This window comes from Gigantopelta aegis, chromosome 7 (genome assembly GCF_016097555.1).
Source record: "Gigantopelta aegis isolate Gae_Host chromosome 7, Gae_host_genome, whole genome shotgun sequence".
NCBI classification, from domain to species: domain Eukaryota; kingdom Metazoa; phylum Mollusca; class Gastropoda; order Neomphalida; family Peltospiridae; genus Gigantopelta; species Gigantopelta aegis.
This window is the reverse complement of record NC_054705.1, coordinates 37,784,160-37,809,901: the sequence shown is the minus strand read 5'-3', so window position 1 is coordinate 37,809,901 and position 25,742 is coordinate 37,784,160. Positions and strand designations below refer to the sequence as shown.

The 25,742-nt window shown below is 41.1% G+C and overlaps 1 protein-coding gene across 1 annotated transcript; it reads right to left on the bottom strand.

Annotated features, from left to right (window-relative positions):
• Positions 1-7,863: 7,863 nt before the first annotated feature.
• LOC121378061 (receptor-type guanylate cyclase gcy-17-like) lies at positions 7,864-19,515 on the bottom strand. The gene is made up of 6 exons (XM_041506160.1): positions 19,037-19,515; positions 15,743-16,155; positions 13,603-13,740; positions 12,160-12,258; positions 10,581-10,675; positions 7,864-9,401 (listed from the first exon to the last, which is right to left on the bottom strand). The coding sequence occupies exons 1-6, from the start codon at positions 19,513-19,515 to the stop codon at positions 9,291-9,293; spliced, it is 1,335 nt and encodes a 444-aa protein (XP_041362094.1). The 3' UTR covers positions 7,864-9,290.
• Positions 19,516-25,742: the final 6,227 nt, after the last annotated feature.

Sequence of the window (25,742 nt, the reverse complement as noted above, 5' to 3'; positions counted from 1 at the left end):
GCAATTCATAACATCAAAACAGATAAAATACAAAATGAAAAATACAAATATTATAAAAAAAACTTTAATTTTAAATAAGTTGATGAAATTTGGTAACTTAGCAGAAAATTTCCGAATTGCGGTGTTCAGGCGTAGTTTGGACACGCTGTTTGCACTTTTTCTTTCTATTCTGACTGGTACGTCTATGGGATGGTGCATATAAAAGATCCCTTGCTGCTAATCGAAAAGAGTAGCCCATGAAGTGACGACAGCGGGTTTCCTCCCTCAATATCTGTGTGGCCGTTAACCATATGCCCGACGCCATATAACCGTAAATAAAATGTGTTGAGTGCGTCGTTAAATAAAATATTTCCTTCCTTCCTTCTTTCTTTTCTCTAATTTCCAGCATACTTCGTCAACATCCGTCAATTTCCTATTGGCACATTTTAACATTTTTGTTTTTGTGTTTTTTTGGGTGGGGGTTCTTTCCTCAACCTTGGCATTACCAACTGATCTGAGGATAATAAACGTTGAACATATAACCTGTTTTATTGCTACTATCATCATCATCACCACCACCATCATCATCATCATTATCATCATCATCACTACCACCATCATTCTCATCCTCCGTGAGTGGGCCCATTGAGCTATTTCTCGTTCCAGCCAGTGCACCACGACTGGTATATCAAAAGCCGTGGTATGTGCTATCCTGCCTGTTGTATGGTGCATATAAAAACATCCCTTGCTACTAATGGAAAAAATGTAGCGGGTTTTCTCTCTAAGACTATATTTCAAAATCACCAAATGTTTGGCATCCAGTAGCCGATGATTAATAAATCAATGTGCTCCAGTGGTGTCGTTAAACAAAACATTATTTTTTTTCATTCTCATTCTCATTCTCATGGTTATCGTTATTTTTATCGTTGTTGTTGTTGGTGGTGGTGGTGGTGGTTGTGGTGATGGCGGTGGTGGTCGTTGTGGTGGTGGTGGTGGTGGCGGTAGTGGTAGTGATGGTGGTGGTTTTGGTGGTGGTTTTGTTCAGTCATTATTATACATGTACACATGTAAATATGCATATTAAAGGGACATACCCTAGTTTTTAAACACTAGGTAATATTATTTCACTATTAGAATCGTTTTTGATAACTGAAATCATAATTTACTTAGATTTGTATTGTTTAGATTATCCATTTCTATACATTCGAAGTGTTTTTAGTCAGCCTGATGTTTTTAATATCACAAAATGCATTTTTCCTATATTTAAAAACGCACGTGCGTCTGAGAAGTAACAGTTATGGAGTAGAGTTTTAGTCTATTTTTAGAGGGTATTTCACCATTTCAAAGTCACAGACCCTTGTTCACTCAATTGTAACTTTAATCAAATGTGTTACATGTTTGTAGATTAACTAAACTTAGTGTTAGTTTTCACGGGTTGAAACTAGGGTCTGTCCCTTTAAACATGTTCACTCGTATATAATCTGTACTATAATGAAAGGCTTAAGTGCAACATCGGCTTTTAAAAAAAAGAACAATATATCATTGCTGCAGCCTCTGTTCATGGGGATGGACGACGGGGGGGGGGGGGGGGGGGGGGGGGGACGGGGGGTGACAGACGAGTTTTGAGAACTTAAAATAGAAACCGATGACGCACGAAGTGAGTGCGCTCCGTGGGAAAGATGATCGGAAAGACAAACCACTGAATTCACATTGTTCAGATCTCTACACAGGGCCGTACCCAGAACAAAATAAGGGGGATGATATAGAAAAGAAATCGGGGTACAGTACTAAAGGAAGGAAATATTTTATTTAACGACGCACTCAACACATTTTATTTACGGTTATATGGCGTCAGACATATGGTTAAGGACCACACATATATTGAGAGAGGAAACCCGCTGTCGCCACTTCATGGGCTACTCTTTTCGATTAGCAGCAAGGGAACTTTTGTATGCACCATCCCATAGACAGGATAGCACATACCACGGCCTTTGATGTACCAGTCGTGGTGCACTGGCTGGAGCGAGAAATAGCGCAATGGGTCCACTGACGGGGATCGATCCCAAACCGACCGCGCATCTAGCGAGCGCTATACCACTAGGCTACGTCTCGCCCTGCAGTACTAAAGGTTCATCTCCAGGTTTGGTTACGTTCAAACCATAAAGAATACTTTCAAATTGAAAGGGGACACGTTTTTCTTATTTTAGGGACGGAGTTGAACTGCCCTCTCCCCCTCCCTTATCATCCAGTTAGGCACGGCTCTGCTAAAACTGTTTTTAAAAGTTTGTTTTGTTTGATAACACTACTAGAGCACATTGATTTATTAATCATCGACTATTGCACGTCAACTATTTGGTAATTTTTAACATGTAGTTTTAGAGAGGAAACCCGCTACATTTCTATTAGTAGCAAGCGATCTTTTGTATGCACGATCCCACAAACAGAATATCACATACCACGGCCTTTCGTACACCAGTCGTGGTGTACTGGCTAGAACGAGAAATAACCCAATGGGCCCACCGACGGAGATCGACCCTAAAGCGACCGTGCATCAGGCGAGAGCTTTACCACTGGGCTACGTTCCTAATGCAGCAAGAGATCTTTTATATGACCTTTCTCACAGGCAGGAAAGCACATACCACAGCCTTTGGTTATACCAGTCGTGGTGCACTGACTAGAGCAAGAAATAACTCAATGGGCCCACCGACGGGGATCGGCCTCGGTGGCGTCGTGGTTAGGCCATCGGTCTACAGGCTGGTAGGTACTGGGTTCGGATCCCAGTCGAGGCATGGGATTTTCAATCCAGATACCGACTCCAAACCCTGAGTGAGTTCCCCGCAAGGCTCGGTGGGTAGATGTAAACCTCTTGCCAGTGATCCATAACTGGTTCAACAAAGGCCATGGTTTGTGCTACCCTGCCTGTGGGAAGCGCAAATAAAAGATACCTTGCTGCCTGTCGTAAAAGAGTAGTCTATGTGGCGACAACGGGTTTCCTCTAAAAACAACAGTGTCATAATGACCATATGTTTGACGTCCAATAGCCGATGATAAGATAAAAAAAATCAATGTGCTCTAGTGGCGTCGTTAAATAAAACAAACGTTTTCGATCCTAAAGCGACTGTGCATCAGGCGAACGCTTTACCACTGGGCTACGCCCCGTCCTAAACTGTTTTGAAATGCTTGACTTATTTCTTATAGAAATTCATCTGTTGTTAGCTGTGGACGTAAATAGGGCCTATATATAAACACAGATTGAATACTAGCGGCACTTAATGCCAGTCTATTGTCAATTGTTACTTAATATGGCTTCCCTTCTTTTTTTTTCTTATTCTTTGTTTTTTTCCTCTTCTAAACAGCAAATTCGTTTGGGGCTCAGCCGAGAAACTGGTTTGTTGTCTGGTGAATAGTACTGATTTCATCTTGTGCGAACGTGATACCGGTGAACTGTTGTGCGTTACATGTTATATTTCAGTGACAGACCCTAGTTTTTATAGATTATACACTGAATAATTATTTTAAAAGATTTTTTTTTTTTTTAACGACACCACTAGAGCGCATTGATTTAGTAATCATCCGCTATTTGATGTACACAATTACCAAATGTTTACCAAATAGTCTTAGAGAGGAAACCCGATTCATTTTTCAATTAGTAACAAAGGATCTTTTATATGCACATCCCACAGACAAGATAGCATATACCACGGCCTTTGGACATTGAAGTATTTTACTCTGTTAGAGCCGGGGTTTTTTTATTAGTTAATTTATACATTACTTAAATTTGGTTGTTTAGATTATCCATTTCCATACACCCGAATTGTTTCTGGTCATCATGGAAGAAAGGAAGGAAAGACATGTTTTATTTAACGACGCACTCAACACATTTTATTTACGGTTATATGGCGCCGGATGGTTAAAGACCACATAGATATTGAGAGAGGAAACCCGCTGTTGCCACTTCATAGGCTACTTTTTTCGATTAGCTGCAAGGGATCTTTTATATGCACTATCCCACAGACAGAATAGCATAAAACCACAGCCCTTGATATACCAGTCGTGGTGCACTGGCTAGAACGAGAAATAGCCCAATCGGCCCACCGACGGGGATCGATCCCAGACCGACCGCGCATCGAGCGAGTGCTTTACCACTGGGCTACGCCCCGCCTTAAAGACACAATAGAGTTAAACAAGAGACTGTGACGTTGAAACAAGGAAATTTCCTTTAAAAACATCTTAGGGACCAAAAAAGAAGAAAAAAGGCGGGACGTAGCCCAGTGGTAAAGCGCTCGCTTTATGTGCAGTTGGTTTGGGATCGATCCCCGTCGGTGAGCCCATTGGGCTATTTCTCGTTCCAGCCAGTGCACCACAACTAGTATACCAAAGGTCGTGGTATGTGTTATCCTGTCTGTGGGATGGTGCATCTAAAAGATCCCTTGCTACTAATGGAAACATGTAGCGGGTTTCTCCTCTAAGACTGTTTCAAAATGACCATACGTTTGACATCCAATAGCCGATGATTAATAAATCAATGTGCTCTAGTGGTGTCGTTAAACAAAATAAAAACGTAAAAAAAAGTCTGTAGTGTTTAAAAACTAGGGTCTGTGACTTTAAGAGTTTTCGATAAAAAAAATATCTAGGCGCATTGTGCGTGAATCGTGTGAGAGTATCGTGTTTTTCAGATCTATTGTGTCCAGGCTGAGAACATATTAATCTTCTTCGTCTTTTCATAATCATTATTATTTTTAACTCTTCTCACGTTATCGTGATGTGGGGTCATTACACAATCACACAACACACTTGTATTATCAAATATTGTTTTTGTTTTGTTAGGCACGTGGGACCGATATCTGAAGTGGTGAGCACAATCTCTTTGTGGGGGATAATCTCTAATGGAGGTGTGTGTGGGGGGGGGGGGGGGGGGGGGGGGCGAGGCGTAGCCGAGTGGTAAAGCACTTGCTTGATGCGCGGTGGGTCTTTTCGATTAGCAGCATGGAATCTTTCATATGCACCATCCTACAGACAGAATAACATATACCATGATCTCTGATATACGAGTCGTGGTGCACTGGTTGGAACGAGAAATAGCCTAACGGGCCCACCGTCGCGGTCGATCCCAATATTAAGATTTAATTACACAATACCAGAAGGTGTAGTCTGTAACAAACGAAGTTTTTAAGGGAGGCCGGATAATACATTACATAAAAGAAACATTTCTTGGAGCAGCGCGGTTCGACACCCAACGGTCGGTCTGGGATCGATACCTGTCGTGTGGGCCCATTGGGCTATTTCTCGTTCCAGCCAGTGCACCATGACTGGCATAATCAAAGACCGTGGTATGTATTACCCTGTCTGTGGGATGGTGCATAGAAAAGATCCCTTGCTGCCAATCAAAAAGTGTAGTCCATGAAGCGGGTTTCCTCTCTCGATATCTGTGTGGTCCTTAACCATATGATATGTCTGACGCCATAAAATAAACATGTGTTGAGAGCGTCGTTAAATAAAACATTTCCTTCCTTCTACAGGCTGGTAGGTACTGGGTTCGGATCCCAGTCGAGGCATGGGATTTTTAATCTAGATACAGACTCCAAACCCTGAGTGAGTGCTCCGCAAGGCTCAATGGGTAGGTGTAAACCACTTGCACCGACCAGTGATCCATAACTGATTCAACAAAGGCCATGGTTTGTGCTATCCTGCATGTGGGAAGCGCAAATAAAAGATCCCTTGCTGCTAATCGGAAAGAGTAGCCCATGACGTGGCGACAGCGAGTTTCCTCTCTCAATATCTGTGTGGTCCGTAACCATATAATATATCTGTGTGGTCCTTAACCATATAATATGTCTGACGCCATATAACCGTAAAATAAACATGTGTTGAGAGCGTCGTTAAATAAAACATTTCCTTCCTTCGGTGTTTTTGTTTTGTCGTTGAGTATACGCCTGCTTGTAAACGTGATACAAGGCACCTACTTGTTGTTGATAACGTGAGGTAGTTCATCCCCAGTACAGAAAGGTCAACTGGTGGGTCGCTCGTTGTTCACGTGTTCGAAGCATAATATCTTTCTTTCATTCATTTATACATATTTTCGTGCTTATAATCCAATTAAGGTTCACGCACGCTTTCCTGGGCACATTCCTCGGCTGTCTGAGCCGTTATTCCAGGGCCCCGCTTTATTATCTTGAGATTAGATTAGATTAAAATAGATGTTTAACGACATCCCAGCACGAAAAATACATCGACTATTGGGTGTGAAACTATGGTAACCGTGAACATAATGATCTTGAGAGTAACTACCTAATTCACTGCATCACTTAGCATTTGGGGCGGGACGTAGCCCAGTGGTACAGCGCTCGTTTGATGCGCGGTCGGTCTAGGATCGATCCCCGTCGGTGGGCCCATTGGGCTATTTCTCGTTCCAGCCAGTGCTCCACAACTGGTGTAACAAAGGTCGTGGTATGTACTATCCTGTCTGTGGGATGGTGCATATAAAAGATCCCTTGCTGCTAATCGAAAAGAGTAGCCCTTGAAGTGGGGACAGCGGGTTTTCTCTTTCAGTATCTGTGTGATTCTCAACCAGGATACTACATACTATGGCCGTTTTTACACTATTGGGATACGTCCCTCTGGATGGATGGATGGATATATGGATCTATGGATGGATGGATGGATGGACGGATGGATGGATGGATGGATGGATGGATGGATGAATGGATGGATGGATGATGGGTGGATGGATGATTGGATGGATGGACGGATGGATGGATGGGTGGATGGATGATTGGATGGATGAATGGATGGATGGATGGATGATTGGATGGATGGATGGATGGATGATTGGATGGATGGATGGATGGATGGATGTGGATGGATGTTTTGTGCATACTAGTATATATATATATATATATATATATATATATATATATATATATATATATATATATATATATATATATGGATCATATTTTCTAAGTAAAACACAACACCAATTCCAACCGCCATCACTAACCAGGGAAAAACAAGTTTCAAAATGTTAAAATTTCTTTTATTAATAAATACAAAAGCACAAGGAAACGAAAGGAATTTTTTTTTCAATAATTACATTTTGAAGTTACATTTCCCGAAATGTACAGAAAATAAACTGACAGAGATATTTGAACAGGAAACAAACACACACAGAAAACCCCCCACCAGAAATAAAAACTTTAAAAAAAAAAAAAAAAAAAAAAAAAATAGTAAGTTTAATGTATCTAGATGTGAACAAATATTTTTGTTAAAAATCTATCATACCATAATAACAAAAGAAAGAATTGTAACAAAACACACACGCAAAGCACTGTGGGGGGAAAACAAACAATTTTTTTTTGTTTAAATGCGGAAAACAAATATTCGTATCTCCTAAGTTCAAGGGCCATAACTCTGTGAAAAATGGGTAAATCGTCATGAAAGTCAAACTTGATCTATAACAGTAGGCCTACATGATACAGCTATACACAATATTACAGCTCAATATATCAATGTATTGTAAAAACAAAACATCTGGAAACCTATGTGGGACAGACAGACAGACGGACAGACAGACATAAAGACGGAAATGACATGCAGTCCCCTCCAGTTGGGTAGGTAGGGGACTAACAATAAACGTCAGTAGGAAAATACAGACACACACAAAATCATACCATTTGTCTTTAAAAACCACACACAATATTTTATCATTTGTCTTAAAATAAAAATACTAAATGTTTCCACTTGTCTTAAAGTAAAAATGTTAAATATTGTCATTGTTTTAAAATAAAAATATAAAATGTTGCTGATTATCTTAAAATAATAATATAAAATGTTTCCTGATTGTCTTAAAATAAAAATACAAAATGTTTCCACTTGTCTTAAAGTAAAAATGTTAAATATTGTCACTTGTTTTAAAATAAAAATCTAAAATGTTGCTGTTTGTCTTAAAATAAAAATATAAAATTTCCTCTTGTTTTAAAATATAAATACAAAATGTTGTCAGCTTCCTTAAAATAAAAGCACAAACTGTTGCCACTTGTCTTAAAATAAAACGAATAAATATTGCCTCTTTTCTTAAAAGAAAAAAGAAGAAAAAAAATGTTGCCTCTAAAACTACAAAATGATGTTTTCTTTAAATAATACTACAAACTGTTGTCATTTGTCTTAAAAGAAAAATTTAAATATAGAAAACGTTGTCACTAATTTTAAAACAAATGTACAAAATGTTGCCAAGTGTCTGAAAGTAAGAACACAAAAATGTTGTCATTTATCTTAAAATAAAAAACTAAAATTTTGCCTCTTGTTTTACGTAAAACTACACAATGGTGTTACTTGTCTTAAAGCAAGAAGACAAAATGTTTCCTCTTGTCTTAAAATAAAAATACAAAATTTAATGTTGTTTCTTGTCCTAAAGTACTAATAGAAAATGTCACTTGTTTTAAAGTAAGAACACAAACTTTTGACACATATCTTAAAATAAAAGTACAAAATGTTGCCAGTTGCCTTAAAGTAAAAATACAAGTTGTTTTTAAAAACCTGATGTAAAAATAAAAAGTTTTGTCACTTTAAAATAAAAATTAAACTAATTCTATTGTATAAAGTAAGGACCATTCGTAATGTTGCCACTAAACATCGGTCTTAATCAAAATGTTGCCACTAGTTTTAGTTAAAATGTTGCCGCTTCTCTTGGTCAAAATGTTGCGACTTGTCCAATATAAATGCAATATGTTTCCTCTAATCTTAGTCAAATGTTGCCACTAGTTTTAGTCAAAATGTTGCCACTTGTTTTAGTCAAAATGTTGCCACCAGCTATTCATAGTCAAAATGTTTACACGTCTCAGACAAAATGTGAAATGCTCGTTGTCTTTGGAATACTGTAGGTGTCCTTTTGGGGACATTGTAATGACTCCCGTCCTAAAAACATCCTTCGGCCACTCCTGGGTCCTAATTCACAAAACTCTCGCAACCTTGCGATCTCGCAGTGCAATGCAAAAATACTTGTAAAGAGGATGAGATATTTCGTAAGTGAGCGTAAGCGAGCTTTGTGAATCAGGCCCCTGGCCTGGTGCTTATAAAACTATTTTAGTTTTAGACTCGAGACTCTAATAGAGTCTGGGACAGTAATGCGATGACAACGCATTACAAATTGTATGTGTGTGACGTCATTAGAGATTGAGTGTGGACTCTAAACGTTTTATAAGCACGGGCCCTGGTCAGTCTTTACATCCCGAGGTCAGAGTCGATCTCGTGGGGTGCGGCATCACTGAAACCTCCCGTCCTAAAAGCATCGTTCGGTCACTCCTGGTCTGTCTTTACACACCGAGGTGAGAGTCGCCTTCGTGGAATGTGGTATCACTGCTGTTGTCTCCAGTGGTTCCTGAAATGTGTCCGTTCAGCCAATATGTCTGCATGATGCCCTTCCCCTGACAGGAACAAAACAACAAATAGAACGATTTGACTGTTAGGTTATGCAAGTTTGAAATATGGGTCTAACCCCAGTAATAGTGGTGTAAAAACTGTGTGCGTTAAGTCTCTACTGAAGTTAAATTAGAGTGGGGTTTTTTCTTTCGGACCCCTTAAAAAGAGAGAGAGAGAGAGAGAGAGAGAGAGAGAGAGAGAGAGAGAGAGAGAGAGAGAGAGAGAGAGAGAGAGAGAGAGAGAGAGAGAGAGAGAGAGAGAGAGAGAGAGAGAGAGAGAGAGAGAGAGAGAGAGACACACACACAGACAGACAGACAGACAGACAGACATACAGAGAGAGGGGTAGAGGGAGAGGGAGGGAGACGGCGAGACAGAGAGAGGGGTATACCTTCAGCTATATGCCTATAAAAAATTACAACCAAATAATTCCATTTACTAGTTAAAAAAAGAGAGTATTTTAGGGGGAATATTGAGATTGTGTCACGCACATTATCTAGTGACGTCACTGTTTTATGCGTACACATTCGACGCACTAAGTTTTTCTCATAATTCTTAGCAGACAACTGACAAAGAATCGTTCTGGAGTGTTCTGCTCTGATCTGCTCTGTTCTGCTCTGTTCTGTTCTGTTCTATTCTATTCTATTCTGACAAAGAAACAAAGATGGTGACCATGCACCCACGGCACTGACTAACGACCGCCAATAGTAGGGGAGCAAAGTAGGTAGTTACAGGTGCCTCTTAACAATGCCAGAAGTAACTACTGAACACTCTCCGAAGTGGTCAGACTAAGCCCACAGCTAAAAGCTGATGGGAAATGACACAAGAGACAAGCACCTGTCGCGGTTGGCGAGACAAGGACTGGGATGTGGATGTGAACAGCGAAAGAAGTTGAAAGACAGGACCTGTTAGATCGGGAAGAAATGAGATGGAATTCAAAGGAGTAAAAAAGAAAGGGGGCAGTGGGGGAAAAAAAGAAAAAAAAAGATGGTGACCATGCTATTAGACACAATTTATTCGGAAAATCCCTCTTGTACAAAACTTTAAAAAAATATATTATTATTGAGTTAATTATGGAAAGATTATGCGTGGGATCGATTAATCTGTAGTTATTTATTGCAAATAAATGTGAAAATAACAATATATTGCAGTTTCAACTTCGACATAGGACCTTTAAGAGAGGTTACCTTGATGACGATGGGATCTCTTGCAGTCATACTTAACATGTTGGTGGTTTTCATCAAGGAGTTGAAAGTACTCGCACTCAGATGTATTCTTCCTGCTGAGGAACCACGAATAAATACACATAAAACACTCATAAACATAATTATATAAATACACAACAACAAAAAACATGAATACACATACATACGCACATAAATATACATAAACGCACATAAATACACATAAACGCATATAAATATACATAAAACACTCATAAACAAAATTATTATATAACTACACAAAAACCACACATAAATACACATATACATACACACATAAATACACATAAACGCACATAAATAAACATCAAACACTCATAAACATAATTATTATATAACTACATAAAAACCACACATAAATACACATGCATACACACATAAATATACATAAACGCACATAAATACACACCAACGCACATAAATACATATAAGCGCATATAAATACACATAAAACACTCAAAAAGATAATTATTATATACTAGTATCTACACAAAAACACACATAAATATACAAATGCACATAAATACACATAAACGCACATAAATACACACAAACGCATATAAATACACATAAACAAAAATATATATACATAAACATACATAAATACAGATAAACACACATAAATATACATAAACAAAACACATAAATATACATAAACACGCACATAAATATACATAAACACACATAAATATACACATAAATATGTATAAACGTACATATACACATATAAATACACAAAAAGTTTTAAAAGCCCCCACATAAATGCACATAAACATACATAAATGCACAAAAACACACATAAATACACAAAAACATACATAGATACACAAAAACCGCACAAAATGTACATAAACAAACATAAATGCACACAACAGGTTGTTCAACAATTACAGAACAGCTGGGGCCTAATTAACAAAACTCTCTTAGGCTCTGCTAAACAACAAAATCTCCTCTTTACAAGTATTATAGCATTGCACTGCGAGATCGCAAAGTTGCGAGAGTTTGGGCCCCTGAACTTTTATCACACTCTGCAACGGTGTTAGAGGAACAAATATAATGAGATATAATCTAGGATAAGATGATTTACATTACCATACATACAATATTGAAAACTTTTCTTGATATATATATATGTAATAAAATATATTTCGTTAATATGAAACGTCTAAATATTGTATTTAAATAAAATACATTAAATTGTTGAAAGTCGATAAAGTGTTTTTAAATACTAATGTTGGAAAGTCGAAATACTGTGTTTCAATTTTAATACATAAAATATGTGAAAATAGTGGGTAGTCGAGACAATGTTTTCAAATATTAAATCATAAAATATCTAAAATTTTGGAAAGTCGAAATAGTGTTTCAATATTAAATCATAAAATATGTAAAATTTTGGAAAGTCGAAATAGTGTTTCAATATTAAATCATAAAATATGTAAAATTTTGGAAAGTCGAAATAGTGTTTCAATTTTAATAAATAAAATATGTAAAAAAATAAATAATAATAATTAGAAAGTGGAGATAGTGTATTTAAAATACTCACACATTCCGTAACTTTTCATTCTCGATGCAGTGTTGACGGTGTCGCCAAAAAGACAATACCTTGGCCTGATGGTTCCCACAATACCAGCCATGCAGGGGCCTGGAAGAAAGGAAGGTAATATGTTCCTTACGTCACATCAGCACATTGTTTGAAACAGTAATCATACTTTCCAGTCCTTTGACATCGCTTACTAATTCAAAACACAAACACACTAATAAAGTCACAATTTCGATATACCATTCTCTAATACTGCTTAAACATTCAAAACACAAACACAAGTACAGTTTTAATAAACGCACAATGTTGACACACCATTCTTTAACATCGCTTAACAATTCAAAACACAAACACAAGTACAGTTTTAATAAACTAACAATCTCGACACACCATTCTCTAATACTGCTTAAACATTCAAATCACAAACACAAGTACAGTTTTAATAAACTCACAATCTGGACACACCATTCGTTAATATCGCTTAATAATTCAAAACACAAACACAAGTACAGTTTTAATAAACTCACAATCTCGGCACACCATCCTTTAACATCGCTTAATAATTCAAAACACAAACACAAGTACAGTTTTAATAAACTCACAATCTCACTGTCCCATCTTAAAACATCGATACAAAGTTAAAATTAAAGTTTGATAGTTAAAATTAAAGTTTGGTTTGTTTAACGACACCATAGATAGGATAGCATTTGATATACCAGTCGTGGTGCACCAGTTAGCTCACTAAAGTAAAATACAAACACAACTATAGTATTAATTAACTCATAATCGCCCCCGTCCCATTCTATAACATCGATAAAAATGCAAAACAAAAAACAAAACTAAAGTTTTAATAAATGCATAAAAGTGTCTGCAAGACTAAAACAAAACTGTCATGACTTTCATAGGCGTACGGGCTCCCATTTTCATAGGGGGGCAGGCTGGTTTTTGTCTGAATTAAACGAAAATGCCAGAATGTAGATACAACATTTATTCATATTAGCATTACTACCAAACAAGCTATATAGGGTTGTAAACCAATCACTGTGCATTTTTACATGGATTACAACTAATTTTGAGGGTAGAATGATGGAAATACATGTAATATTGTGTCCGAATTTGAGGTTTTGTTCACCAGTGTTGATATCAAACTTTAATTCGTCCACCCGACCCCCACAGCCCCGCGCCTGAGATGACTCACCACTGTTGATACCAATCTTCAACACCTCCACCACCACCACCTCACACGACCCCCATCGCCCACCCCTTAGACGCCTCACCAGTGTTGATACCAATCTTCAACACCTCCACCACCACCACCACCACCACCACCCCCACTCCCACCGCCCCGCCCCTGAGATGACTCACCAGTGTTGATACCAATCTTCAACTCATCGCCCCCACTCCACCCCACCCGACCCCTACCGCCCCGCCCCTGAGATGACTCACCAGTGTTGATACCAATCTTCAATTCAATGCACTTGTCCCCGTGTGTGATGAAGCGTCGTTGTCGGGTCATACTCTGGAAGTCAAGGGCCAGGTTAGCTATTTCTCGAGCGTGCTGCTCTTTGATTCGCATGGAGAGACCTGAAATATATTGTCATTTTGTTTAACGACACCACTAGAGCACATTGATTGCTAATTATCGGCTATTGGATGGCAAACATTTGGTAATTTTGACATTATGTCTTTAGAGAGGAAACCCGCTACATTTATCCAATAGTAGCGAGGGACCTTTTATATGCACCATCCCACAGACAGGATAGCACATACCACGGCCTTTGATATACCAGTTGTGGCGCAGTGGTTGGAACGCAAAATAGCTCAATAGGTCTGTCCACCGACGGGGATCGATCCCAAATCGACCGCGCATCAAGGGAGCACTTTACAACTGGGCTACTTCCTGCCCCGTGAATAAAAAACAACGTCGTAGGACGAGAGCAAAAAAAAAAATTCAATTAAAGGCATACTGTCACGGATTTAAGTATCTTATTTATCTAAAACTGGATAATAAATGAAAATTACATTAATTTTTGAATACCAAATCTAGCTATCGCATCACTTTAATTGAACCACGATGGAGTGAAATCCGTGTGAATCCTCTTGGCAATTTTAGTTTTTGAATTATGGACCATTGCCATAATTCAATTATTTTCACTAAATATCATTAATTAGTGGAGTATGGTGTTTACGTAGATGTTTGAATAAAGTACATGTAGGGGAAAATCAAATATATTTTTGTTCAGGTAATACTTTGATCGGCCATTTAATAGGTCAGTGGTCAGTGACAATACGCCTTTAAAATGAGCTATAATGAATATGAATATGTAATAACGTAACGTAAATAATACATTGAACAAAAGAAACCCAAATAGTAATTTTTTTTTTATAATTTATTTTACATTATTCAGTTTAAATAGTATTATTTTGGGGTCGAAGGAAGGAAGGAAAGAAATGTTTGATTTAACGACGCACTCAACACATTTTATTTATGGTTATATGGCGTCAGACATATGGTTAATGGACCACACAGATATATAGAGAGGAAACCCGCTGTCACCACTTCATGGGCAACTTTTTTCGATTAGCAGCAAGGGATGTTTTATATGCACCATCACACAGACAGGACAGTACATACCACGGCCTTTATTACACCAGTCGTGGTGCACTGGCTGGAGCGAGAAATAGTCCAATGGGCCCACTGACGGGGATCGATCCCAAACCGACCGCGTATCAAGCGAACGCTTTACCACTGGGTTACGTCTCGGCCCCTCCATATAAAAGATCCTTGCCGCTAATTTGAATTTTGGTAGGTGTAGCCAATTAATTAGTTTCATCGGTCTAAGTTTATGAGAATATGGACTTAATCGAGAAAATATAACATTAAAAAAACGAAAAAAACCCACAGTATCGTGCATACATCGTGTTAAATACAAGGTACAAAAATTAATTCCACAAATACAACGGCATAGGACGTTGCCATCTTTGTCACTTGGGGCGAGACGTAGCCCAGTGGTAAAGCGCTTGCTTGAGGCGCAGTCGGTTTGGGTTCGATCCCCGTCAGTGGGCCCATTGGGCTATTTCTCGCTCCAGCCAGTGCACCACGACTGGTACAGCGAAGGCCGTGGTATGTGTTATCCTGTCTATGGGATGGTGCATATAAAAGATCCCTTGGTGCCAATCGAAAAGAGTAGCCCATGAAGTGGCGACAGCGGGTTTCCTCCTTCAATAGCTGTGTGGTCCTTAACCATATGTCTGACGCCATATAACCGTAAATAAAATGTGTTGAGTGCGTCGTTAAATAAAACATTTCCTCCCACTGATTAAGCTAAATCCCGCTCCTAATAATACAAAATAATAATGAAAGGCCACCGCACACCCATCTAAACATCTAGTGTGAGAGAGAGAGAGAGAGAGAGAGAGAGAGAGAGAGAGAGAGAGAGAGAGAGAGAGAGAGAGAGAGAGAGAGAGAGAGAGAGAGAGAGAGAGAGAGAGAGAGAGAGAGAGAGAGAGAGAGAGACACACACACACAGAGAGAAAGAGAGAGAGAGGGCAGAGCGAAGAAGAACAACAATATTTTAATATTCACCTGATACGACCATATAGGAGTCATTAATGGTCTCCACCTTGTAGACCTCGTGGTTGGCCAGCTGCTCATCGAAGGCCGTGTAGAGACTGTTCAGGATGTGCACGATCTGGAACGGCGTGCAGAGCGTCACGATGTCCGTGAATTCCTCGATCTCAGAGAACATGATCGTCACCGCCTTGAAGTACTCCGCCTCGATGTTCTCGCAGCTCTTGAGTTTCTCCGCGATCGGCTTGGGCACCATCTGGTAGAGCAGGTTGTCCTTGGCCTTCATCTTCCTGTGCAGCTGCCTGGTCTTGGTCACCAGCGACTGCGCGTACGTCTGTATGTCTCGGGTGAGAGCCCGCACGAGCATGATGACCACTGGACACACGAGGAAGTCCACAACGAGGACGATGATGCAGATTATAAGTTTTCTGGTAAAAACAAAAATAATGAAGGAAGGAAGGAAACACATTTTATTAGGAAGGAAGGAAGGAAATGTTTTATTTAATGACGCACTCAACACATTTTATTTACGGTTATATGGTGTCAGACATATGGTTAAGGACCACACATATATTGAGAGAGGAAGAAGGAAATGTTTTATTCAACAACGCACTTAACACATTTTATTTACCGTTATATGGTGTCAGACATAATGGTTAAGGACCACACAGATATTGAGAGAGGAAGCAGGAAATGTTTTATTTAACGACGCACTCAGAACATTTTATTTACGGTTATATATGGCGTCAGACATATGATATTGAGAGAGGAAGAAGGAAATATTTTATTTAACGACGCACTCAGCACATTTTATTTACGTTACATATGGCGTCAGACATATGCTTAAGGACCACACAGATATTGAGAGAGGAAGAAGGAAATCTTTTATTTAACTACACACTCAACACATTTTATTTTACGGTTATATGGCGTGGGACATATGGTTAATGACCACACAGATATTGAGAGAGGAAGAAGGAAATATTTTATTTAACGACACACTCAACACATTTTATTTACGGTTATATATGGCGTTGGACATATGATATTGAGACAGGAAGAAGGAAATGTTTTATTTAACGACGCACTCAGCACATTTTATTTACGGTTATATGGCGTCGGACATATGGTTAAGGACCACACAGATATTGAGAGAGGAAGAAGGAAATATTTTATTTAACGACACACTCAACACATTTTATTTACGGTTATATATGGCGTCGGACATATGGTTAAGAACCACATAATGAGATAATGACAGATGTCACCTGCTACCGCTACGCAACGGGCTACATTGATTTAACAGACATTTTGGAAACGCCTTCATATTTTATTTTGCCACCTTGGTGTATCAAACCACCAAAAATTGTATTCGATCTTGTGCATCTAAAAAAAGATCGCACAGATGCAGTTATTTATAAACAACATTTCATGGAAATCCAAGAGCGGTACTGTGATTACATTCCTGTTTACACAGACGGATCACGGGATGGGAATTCGGTGGCTTGTGCTACAGTGTTTCCATCAGACACAATATTTCCATGAGATTGCCCGATTCAGCATCAATCTTTACTGCTGAAATTTGGGCAATCATTAAGCCCTGGAACAGATTAAGGATTCATATGCATCCAAGTATATTATTTTTACAGACTCACTTTCCTGTCTTCAAGCTCTACAGTACATGAAATTGGAGCACCCCTTAGTTGGGATGGTGATACGAAAGTGTGTCTTTTTATCAATTGCCAATAAAGATGTTATACTGTGTTGGGTACCCAGCCATGTTGGCATTAGGGGTAACGAAAAGGCAGATGTTGCTGCCAAGTCTGCTTTGAACTTGCCCCGTGTCCATGTTGGTGTCCCCTACAGTGATTTTAAATTTCATATTAACCAATATATCTTTTCGACTTGGCAAGATGATTGGGACGGTGCGGTTGCGAATAAGCTTCATTCTGTCAAGGCAGTCCTGGGAGAGTGGCAGTCATCCTACAGGCGATGCAGGAAGGATGAAGTAGTTCTTATGCCGTGCCCCGCATCGGCCATACTGACGCATTCATTTTATTTAAAGAAGGACCCTCCTCCTCAGTGTGAACACTGTCAGTGTACACTGACTGTGCGGCACATTTTGGTGGAGTGTGATCATCTCAAGCCGACAAGAAATAATATATTTGGCAACAGAAATGTTTTGGAATCATTTAAATTCCATCCAATGTTAATTGTAAAGTTTTTAAAACACTTTGACTTCTATACAAAATTTTAAGATATACTTAACTTGATTTTATATATTGTATTATACTTCCCCCCCACAGCTCCTTACACTGTGGTTTTACATGAGTGCATATAAATATGTTCATATACTTACCATTTGTGACACCCAATAGCCGATATGTATTTTTGTGCTGGGGTGTCGTTAAACAAACATTCAATCAATCAATCAATCAAAACTCTTTCCCTTTAACAGGAAGGGATCTTTTATATGCACCATCCGTCAGAATATTACATGCCACAGCCTTTGTTATACGAGTTGTGAAGTTTTGGCCAGGACGAAGCTGAGTTGTATGCCCAGGACAGCGTGCTTGAATCGTACTTGGATATAAGCATGGACATAAATTGAAAAACAATTACCAGTTCCTTTGCATACCTCTCGTGTCCACTGATACTGGCCCTTAGGTGTCCAGAACAAATGTAAAGAAAACTATCCGTTAGGTTCATATTTAAAGTAGACCACGTTACGTCCCTGCCTTTTCTTGACAGGCAAGTCAGAAAGCTGAGATGTGCATCCAGAACAGTATGCTTGAACCTTAATTAGATATAAGCATGGACATAAAAAAAAAAAAAAAAAAAAAAAAAAAAAAAACCCCACACTCCCAGTGTCCTTTGCATACCTCTCTTCTCCGCTGATGCTGGCCTTCAACTCATTATTGACGACCAGAGCCAGATCCGTAGGCTATACATATAGGTGTCCAGAAAAAATGTCGACAAAAATGTCCGCATTTTCGCCCATTTGATTAACATGGGACAGCACCTCTCCAATGTTAATCCAATGGGCGAAAGTGCGTCAGAACTATCATTTCTACCACTACTATCTTAATTAGATATAAGCATGGACATAAATTTGGAAAACGAAAAAAACTCCCCAAAACACCCTCTCGCCCCCCAAAAACAAAACACCAACAAAAAAATAATTTAAAAACCACAACAAAACCCAACAAAAAAAACCCCACAACAACAACAAAAAACAAAACAAAACAAAAAAAAAAACCCAAAACAAAACAAACAAACAAAAAACCACTCCCAGTGTCCTTTGTATACCTCTCTTCTCCGCTGATGCTGGCCTCCAATTCATTATTGACGACCAGTGCCAGATCCTCCTGTATGACGAGCAGACTGTCCAGATACAGCGTCATGTTGTCGAACCACCACTGAGCCTTCAGCACAGACGGCTTGGTATTCACCGAGTGCTGGATCTCGTAGCGGAACTTCTCGATCACCGCCGTCAGGTTGGTCCCGTGCTTCGACACGCCCTTCTGGAAGATGGCGTCCACCTCGTTCCAGTAGGTGACCGCCGAGCGGTAGTTGGATTTGAAGACGTTCACGTTCATGTTGTATGTCTCGTAGACGTCCTGGCTCGGGAAGCTGCCGTTGACGTAGAAGACGACCCCCAGGGCCCTCTCCATCCCGATCTGCTCCATGCTGGTGACGATCTTGTTGTACGAGACGAGGATCTTCCACATGAAGGTCATCCTGGACTCGCTGATGGCGTCGTAGAACCATTCGATGAACGGCTCCATGAGCGAGTTGTAGAACTCAATCTCGTCGTAGATGGCGAAGGCCTTCTGGTACAGTGACTGCCGGTGCTGGTTGAGGAAGTAGTGCAGTTTGCGTTTGGAGTGGTGGACGGACGTCGACTCCGCGATCAGCGGCCAGGTGGATAGCTCGTTGAGGGCCTGGTCGGTGAGGAGGTATTCGTTCAGCAGGAAGGTCTTCGTCTGGGGGCCAAGGATGCTGAAGTACAGCACAGACATGTCCCGCTCTCGCTGGATCTTGTTGAGGAACTTTCCCAGCTCTACGCTGATTTTGACAGCAGATAAAGTCTGCAAAAGAAAAGAAAAGACAGTTAAGTCTGAGGGAATTTGTTTTAGGCGAGTGCTCTTCCGACAGCTAGACCCCTCCCTCTCCTCAAAGAGGAAGAAGGAAATGTCTTGTTTAACGACGCACTCAACACATTTTATTCAGTCAATCGGATATATGGTTAAGGACCACACAGATATTGAGGGAGGAAACCCGCTGTCGCCACTTCATGGGCTACTCTTTTCGATTAGCAGCAAGGGATCTTTTATATGCACCATCCCATAGACAGGATAACACATACCACGGCCTTTCATATACCAGTCGTGGTGCACTGGCTGGCATGAGAAATAGCCCAATGGGCCCACTGACGGGGATCGATCCTAGACTGACCGCACATCGAGCGATCGCTTTACCACTGGACTATGTCCTGCACAGTAGCTCATATGGAGCACAGTGGGTCTAGGATCAATCCCCGTTGGAAGAAAAACTGGGCTATTTCTCGTTCCATTCAGTGTTCCATAACTAGTGTAACAAAGGTTGTGGTATGTACTATCCTGTCTGTCGGTTGGTACATATTGAGAATACTACATGAGTGGCTATTGGATATCAATTTATCTTACGAGTTGTTTAAAAATAGTATCTAACAAGCAAAGAGTAAGTTGGATACGTTTTTAAACAAAGAGTTGCAAAATAAATGGTTTTGTTTATCGACACCACTAGAGCACATTGATTAATTAATCATCGGCTATTGGATGTCAAACATTTGGTAATTCTGACTCGTAGTCATCAGAGGAAACCTGTTACATTTTTCCTAATGCAGCAAGGGATCTTTTATATGCACTTTCCCAGAGACAGAAAAGCACATACCATGGCCTTCGGACCAGTTGTGGAGCACTGGTTGGAATGAGAAAAAAACCCAATCAGCTGAATGGATCCACCGAAGAAAAGAAAAGACAGTTAAATCTGGAGGAAAAAGAAAATCTTAGGTGAGCGCTCTATCGACAGCTAGACCCCTCCCTCTCATCGTGTAATTAGAATAAGGTCTAGACTGCGAAAAGCCAAGTCTTTAGGAGGTGGGTTCGGGTCATGCTTCTCCGGAAAATACATTACAAAAGAATATATTTTCTTCTAGCACTGGGATTCAACGCCCCAAAACCGTACCTCTTTCATTCATTTATATTTGTCATCGTGTTTCTATCCAATTAAGGTTCAAGCACGCTCTCCTGAACACATACATCTCAGCTATCTGGGCTGTCTGTCCAGGACAGAGAGTTAGTGCTTACGTTTGTTAGTGGTAAGTGATAGCGACGTCGATGTAGTGGCCATACACCTACCCACTGGGTCGTTAATACGCACTCTAGGTGAGAGCAGGTATCATCGGGATGCTATCCCTGTACTTACCCGCCTTAAAGGGACAGTCCTGAGTTTGTTGCCGTTGCGAAGATGTTGCGGACTACCTGAGACGTTTCAAGGACAACAAATTTGAATTAAATACGTTTTCCTTCATAAAATATCAGTGTCTGAATATTTAAATGTGTATCTCATCGTCCCAGTATTGTACTAGCTTCATTTCGTTTCCATACATATATATATATATATATATATATATATATATATATATATATATATATATATATATATATATATATATATATTTGGGGGGGGGGGGGGTTGTACATACGAAATTGTCTGAAGACCAATTTCAGTTTGGGCTACATACAAATAACAGGACAACAAGAAACACTGAATATACAGACACCTATATTATAAAGAAGAAACAATATTTACTGTGTAATTTTAGTCGTTAACGACAACACCACCGAGACCTCCCCTCAGTACGTGCGTTTGAAGACATGCATGTACTGACCTCCGCCCTATGAATGTCCATGGTGTGCTAAGAAATACTGATCTACCCCTTCTGGATCCGCCTATGGTGCACTAACACATACTGACCTCCCCCTTCTGGATCCGCCTATGGTGCACTAACACATACTAACATACCCCCCCCCACCTCTGGATACGCCCATGGTGTGCTAAGACATACTGACCCCCCCCCTGAATCCGCCCATGTTGTGCTAAGACATACTGACCCTCCCCACTCTGGATCCGCCCATGGTGTGCTAAGACATACTGACCTCCCCACTCTGGATCCGCCCATCGTCTTCTAAGAAATACTGACCTCCCCCGCTGGATCCGACCATGGTGTGCTAAGACATACTGACCTCCCCCCTGGATCCGCCCATGGTGTGCCCCCCCCCTCCGGATCCGCACATGGTGTGCTAAGACATACTGATCCGCCCATGGTGTGCCATACCCCCCTCTGGATCCGCTCATGGTGTGATAAAGCATACTGACCTACCCCCTCTGGATCCGCCCATCGTCTGCTAAGAAATACTGACCTCCCCCGCTGGATCCGACCATGGTGTGCTAAGACATACTGACCTCCCCCTCTGGATCCGCCCATGGTGTGCTAAGACATACTGACCTCCTCCCTCTGGATCCTCCCATGGTGTGCTAAGACATACTGACCTCCCCCTCTGGATCCGCCCATGGTGTGCTAAGACATACTGACCTCCGCTCTGGATCCGCCCATGGTGTGTTAAAGTATACTGATCTCCCTCCTCTGGATCCGCCTATGGTGTGCTAAGACAAACTGACCCCCCTCTGGATCCGTCCATAGTGTGCTAACATATACTGACCTCCCCCTCTGGATCCGTCCATGGTGTGCTAACATATACTGACCCCCCCCCCCCCTCTCCTCTGGATCTACCCATGGTGTGCTAAGACACACTGTACTGACCACCCCCCTCTGGATTCGCCCATGGTGTGCTAAGACATACTGACCTCCGCTCTGGATCCGCCCATGGTGTGTTAAAGTATACTGATCTCCCTCCTCTGGATCCGCCTATGGTGTGCTAAGACATACTGACCTCCCTCTCTGGATCCGCCCATGGTGTGCTAAGACATACTGACCTCCCATGGATCCGCCCATGGTGTGCTAAGATATACTGACCTCCTCCACGTCGGCCATGTCCTGTAGTGTGTCGTTCAGGTCGTACATGGTGAAGCTGAGCAAGGCGAGGATGGGTAGCAGACTGAGGATGAGGATCTTCACCAGCTGCTTGCGCCGACCGATCACCGTCAGCGGGTTGTCGCGACACAGGTTGACTGCAACATAGAAACAACAACAACAGCAAGATTTTATTTACAAACAAGAACATTAACTTGGTGGCGTTTCAGTGAATGAAGTCATTGAAATCAATCGACCGGCTAAACAAGCCAACAACCAACCAATCACTGAGTTAGCCAGCCAGATAGTCGGTCAATCAGTCAGTCAGCCATATAGTTAGTCAGTTAGTTAGTTAGTTAGTCAGCCAGCCAGTCAATCAATCACCCAGCCAGCCAGTCAGCCAGCCAGTCAACCAATCACCCAGTCAGTCAGTCAGTCAGTAAGCCAGTAAGCCAGACAATCAGTCAGTCAGTCAGTCAGTCAGTCAGCCAGCCAGTCAGTCAGTCAGTCAGTCAGTCAGGCAGTCAGTCAGTCAGTCAGTCAGTCAGCCAGCCAGTCAGTCAGTCAGCCAGCCAGCCAGCCAGCCAGTCAGTCAGTCCCGTGAGTCAGCCAGTCAGTCAGCCAGTCTCGTGAATCAGCCAGTCAATCAGTCAATCAATAAGCCAGTAAGCCAGTCAATCAGTCAGCCAGCCAGCCAATCAGCCAGTCAGTCAGCCAGTACTTCAATAGTCAGTCAGTCGGTCAGTTAGTCAGCCAGTCAATCAGATAGTCGGTCAGTCATCCAGCCAGTCAATCAATCAGCCAACCCGTCAGTCAGTCAGTCCGTCAGTCAGTCAGCCAGCCAGCCAGTCAGTCACGTAAGTCCGTCAGTCAGTCAGACAGCTAGCCAGTCAGTCAGTCAATCAGTCAGCCAGCCAGCCAATCAGTTAGTCAGCCAGTCAGTCAACCATCTAGTTAGTCAGTCAACCAGCCAGTCAGTTAACCAGTCAACCTGTCAGTCAGACAGACAACCAGTTCAGTTTTACCAATCAGTCAGTCAGTCACTCAGCCAATCATGCACACAGTCAGCTAGTCACCTAAACGTCATCCATGGCAGCACAACTAAATCACTTCTCTGCATCACTTCTGTAATGCTATTTTCCATGTGCCCGCTTTCTTGGGGCAGGCGCAGGGGCGGAACACAGAAAAACAGATGGATAAAAAGAAAATTGATTCCATGATTTCCAAATTTTTAATGAGATTGGTAACTGTGACATTTAGTCTTAGAGAGAAAACCCGCTACATTTTGTTCCATTAGCAGCAAGAGATTATTTTATATGCACCATCCCACAGACAGGACAGCAGATGCCACGGCCTTTGATATACCAGTCGTGGTGCACTGGCTGGAACGATAAATAGCCCAATGGGCCCACCGACGAGGGATCGATCCCAAATCGACCGCGCATTAAGCGAGCGCTTTACCGCCGAGCTATGTCCCGCCTCCTCGTTTTAGTCTGCACTTACCAGGGGCGGATCCAGAAAATCCATTAGGGGGGACCAATGACATGAGGCGGAATACCAAGGGAACTTTGGGGGGAGGTTTGGAGGGGGATCATAAATTTTTAATAATAATATATAATAAAATTATAACTGTCGCGGATCCCTGCCCCCTCCCCCTAGATCCACCTCTGCTTACACAGATTATTCCTTTGAGGGTGTAGCACTTGTATGATTTCGTCTCCGTCCAATCCGGACACGACGGACGAATGGTTCGTGCTCAAGTTCTGGCCTTGCATGGTGGTGATTTAGGTCTTCAGTTCGTGTCTTCGACCTGCTTCCTCACGACAATTGAAAGAAAGAAAGAAATGTGTTATTTAACGACGCACTCAACACATTTTATTTACGGTTATATGGCGTCAGACATATGGTTAAGGATCACACAGATTTTGAGAGGAAACCCGCTGTCGCCACTACATGGGCTACTCTTCTGATTAGCAGCAAGGGATCTTTTATTTGCGCTTCCCACAGGTAGGATAGCACAAACCATGGCCTTTGTTGAACCAGTTATGGATCACTGGTCGGTGCAAGTGGTTTACACCTACCCATTGAGCCTTGCGGAGCACTCACTCAGGGTTTGGAGTCGGTATCTGGATTAAAAATCCCATGCCTCGACTGGGATCCGAACCCAGTACCTACCAGCCTGTAGACCGATGGCCTAACCACTACGCCACCGAGGCCGGTCACGACAATTGATGATGTATGTCTAAAAAGTAACAGAATTTACAGTCATAATGACATTACAGATGGATTTGGGGGTTTATATACATAGATATAGATATAGATATTGGACTAGCCCGTGTACTCGTTTAGCTTGACGGACATATGTACCGTTATACCGGCCTCGGTGGCGTCGTGGTCAAGCCATCAAACATAAGGCTGGTAGGTACAGGGTTCGTACCCCTGTACCGGCTCCCACCCAAAGCAAGTTTTAATGACTCGATGGGTAGGTGTAAGACCACTACACCCTCTTCTCTCTCACTAACCACTAACCACTAACAACTAACCCACTGTGCTTGAACCTTTTTTTGGATATAAGCACACAAATAATAAAAAGGAAAAGTACGTGCAGTAGATGATAAAGAGCTTCTCAGTGGTATGCATCGTTTAATTTATTATCGTACATCATTTTTAAATGTTTCGCTCTAGCCAGTGCACCACTACTGGTATATCAAAGGCCGTGGTATGTGTTATCCTGTTTGTGGGATGGTGCATATAAAAGATCCCTTTTAATAAAACATTTCCTTCCTTCTTCATTTTAAAAATAAGCTATCACTGGCGTACGGGCTTCCATTTTCGTAGTGGGAACGGCGCAAGCTGATTTTCCCGAATGATTTTCACTCTTTTTTTTCTTCTTCATATTTACGTTACTACCAAACTGCTATATAGGGTTGGAAACGA

Bases quoted from the DNA above. Each gene is read 5' to 3' on its own strand.
- LOC121378061 (XM_041506160.1), bottom strand. From the start codon at position 19,515: ATGGAGCCGTTCATCGAATGGTTCTACGACGCCATCAGCGAGTCCAGG. The intron at 16,156-19,036 runs GTATACAAAGGA...TGTTTTTACCAG, and splicing joins AGCATCAGCGGAGAAGAGAG to AAAACTTATAATCTGCATCA. The intron at 13,741-15,742 runs GTGAATATTAAA...AATATATTTCAG, and splicing joins CTCCTATATGGTCGTATCAG to GTCTCTCCATGCGAATCAAA.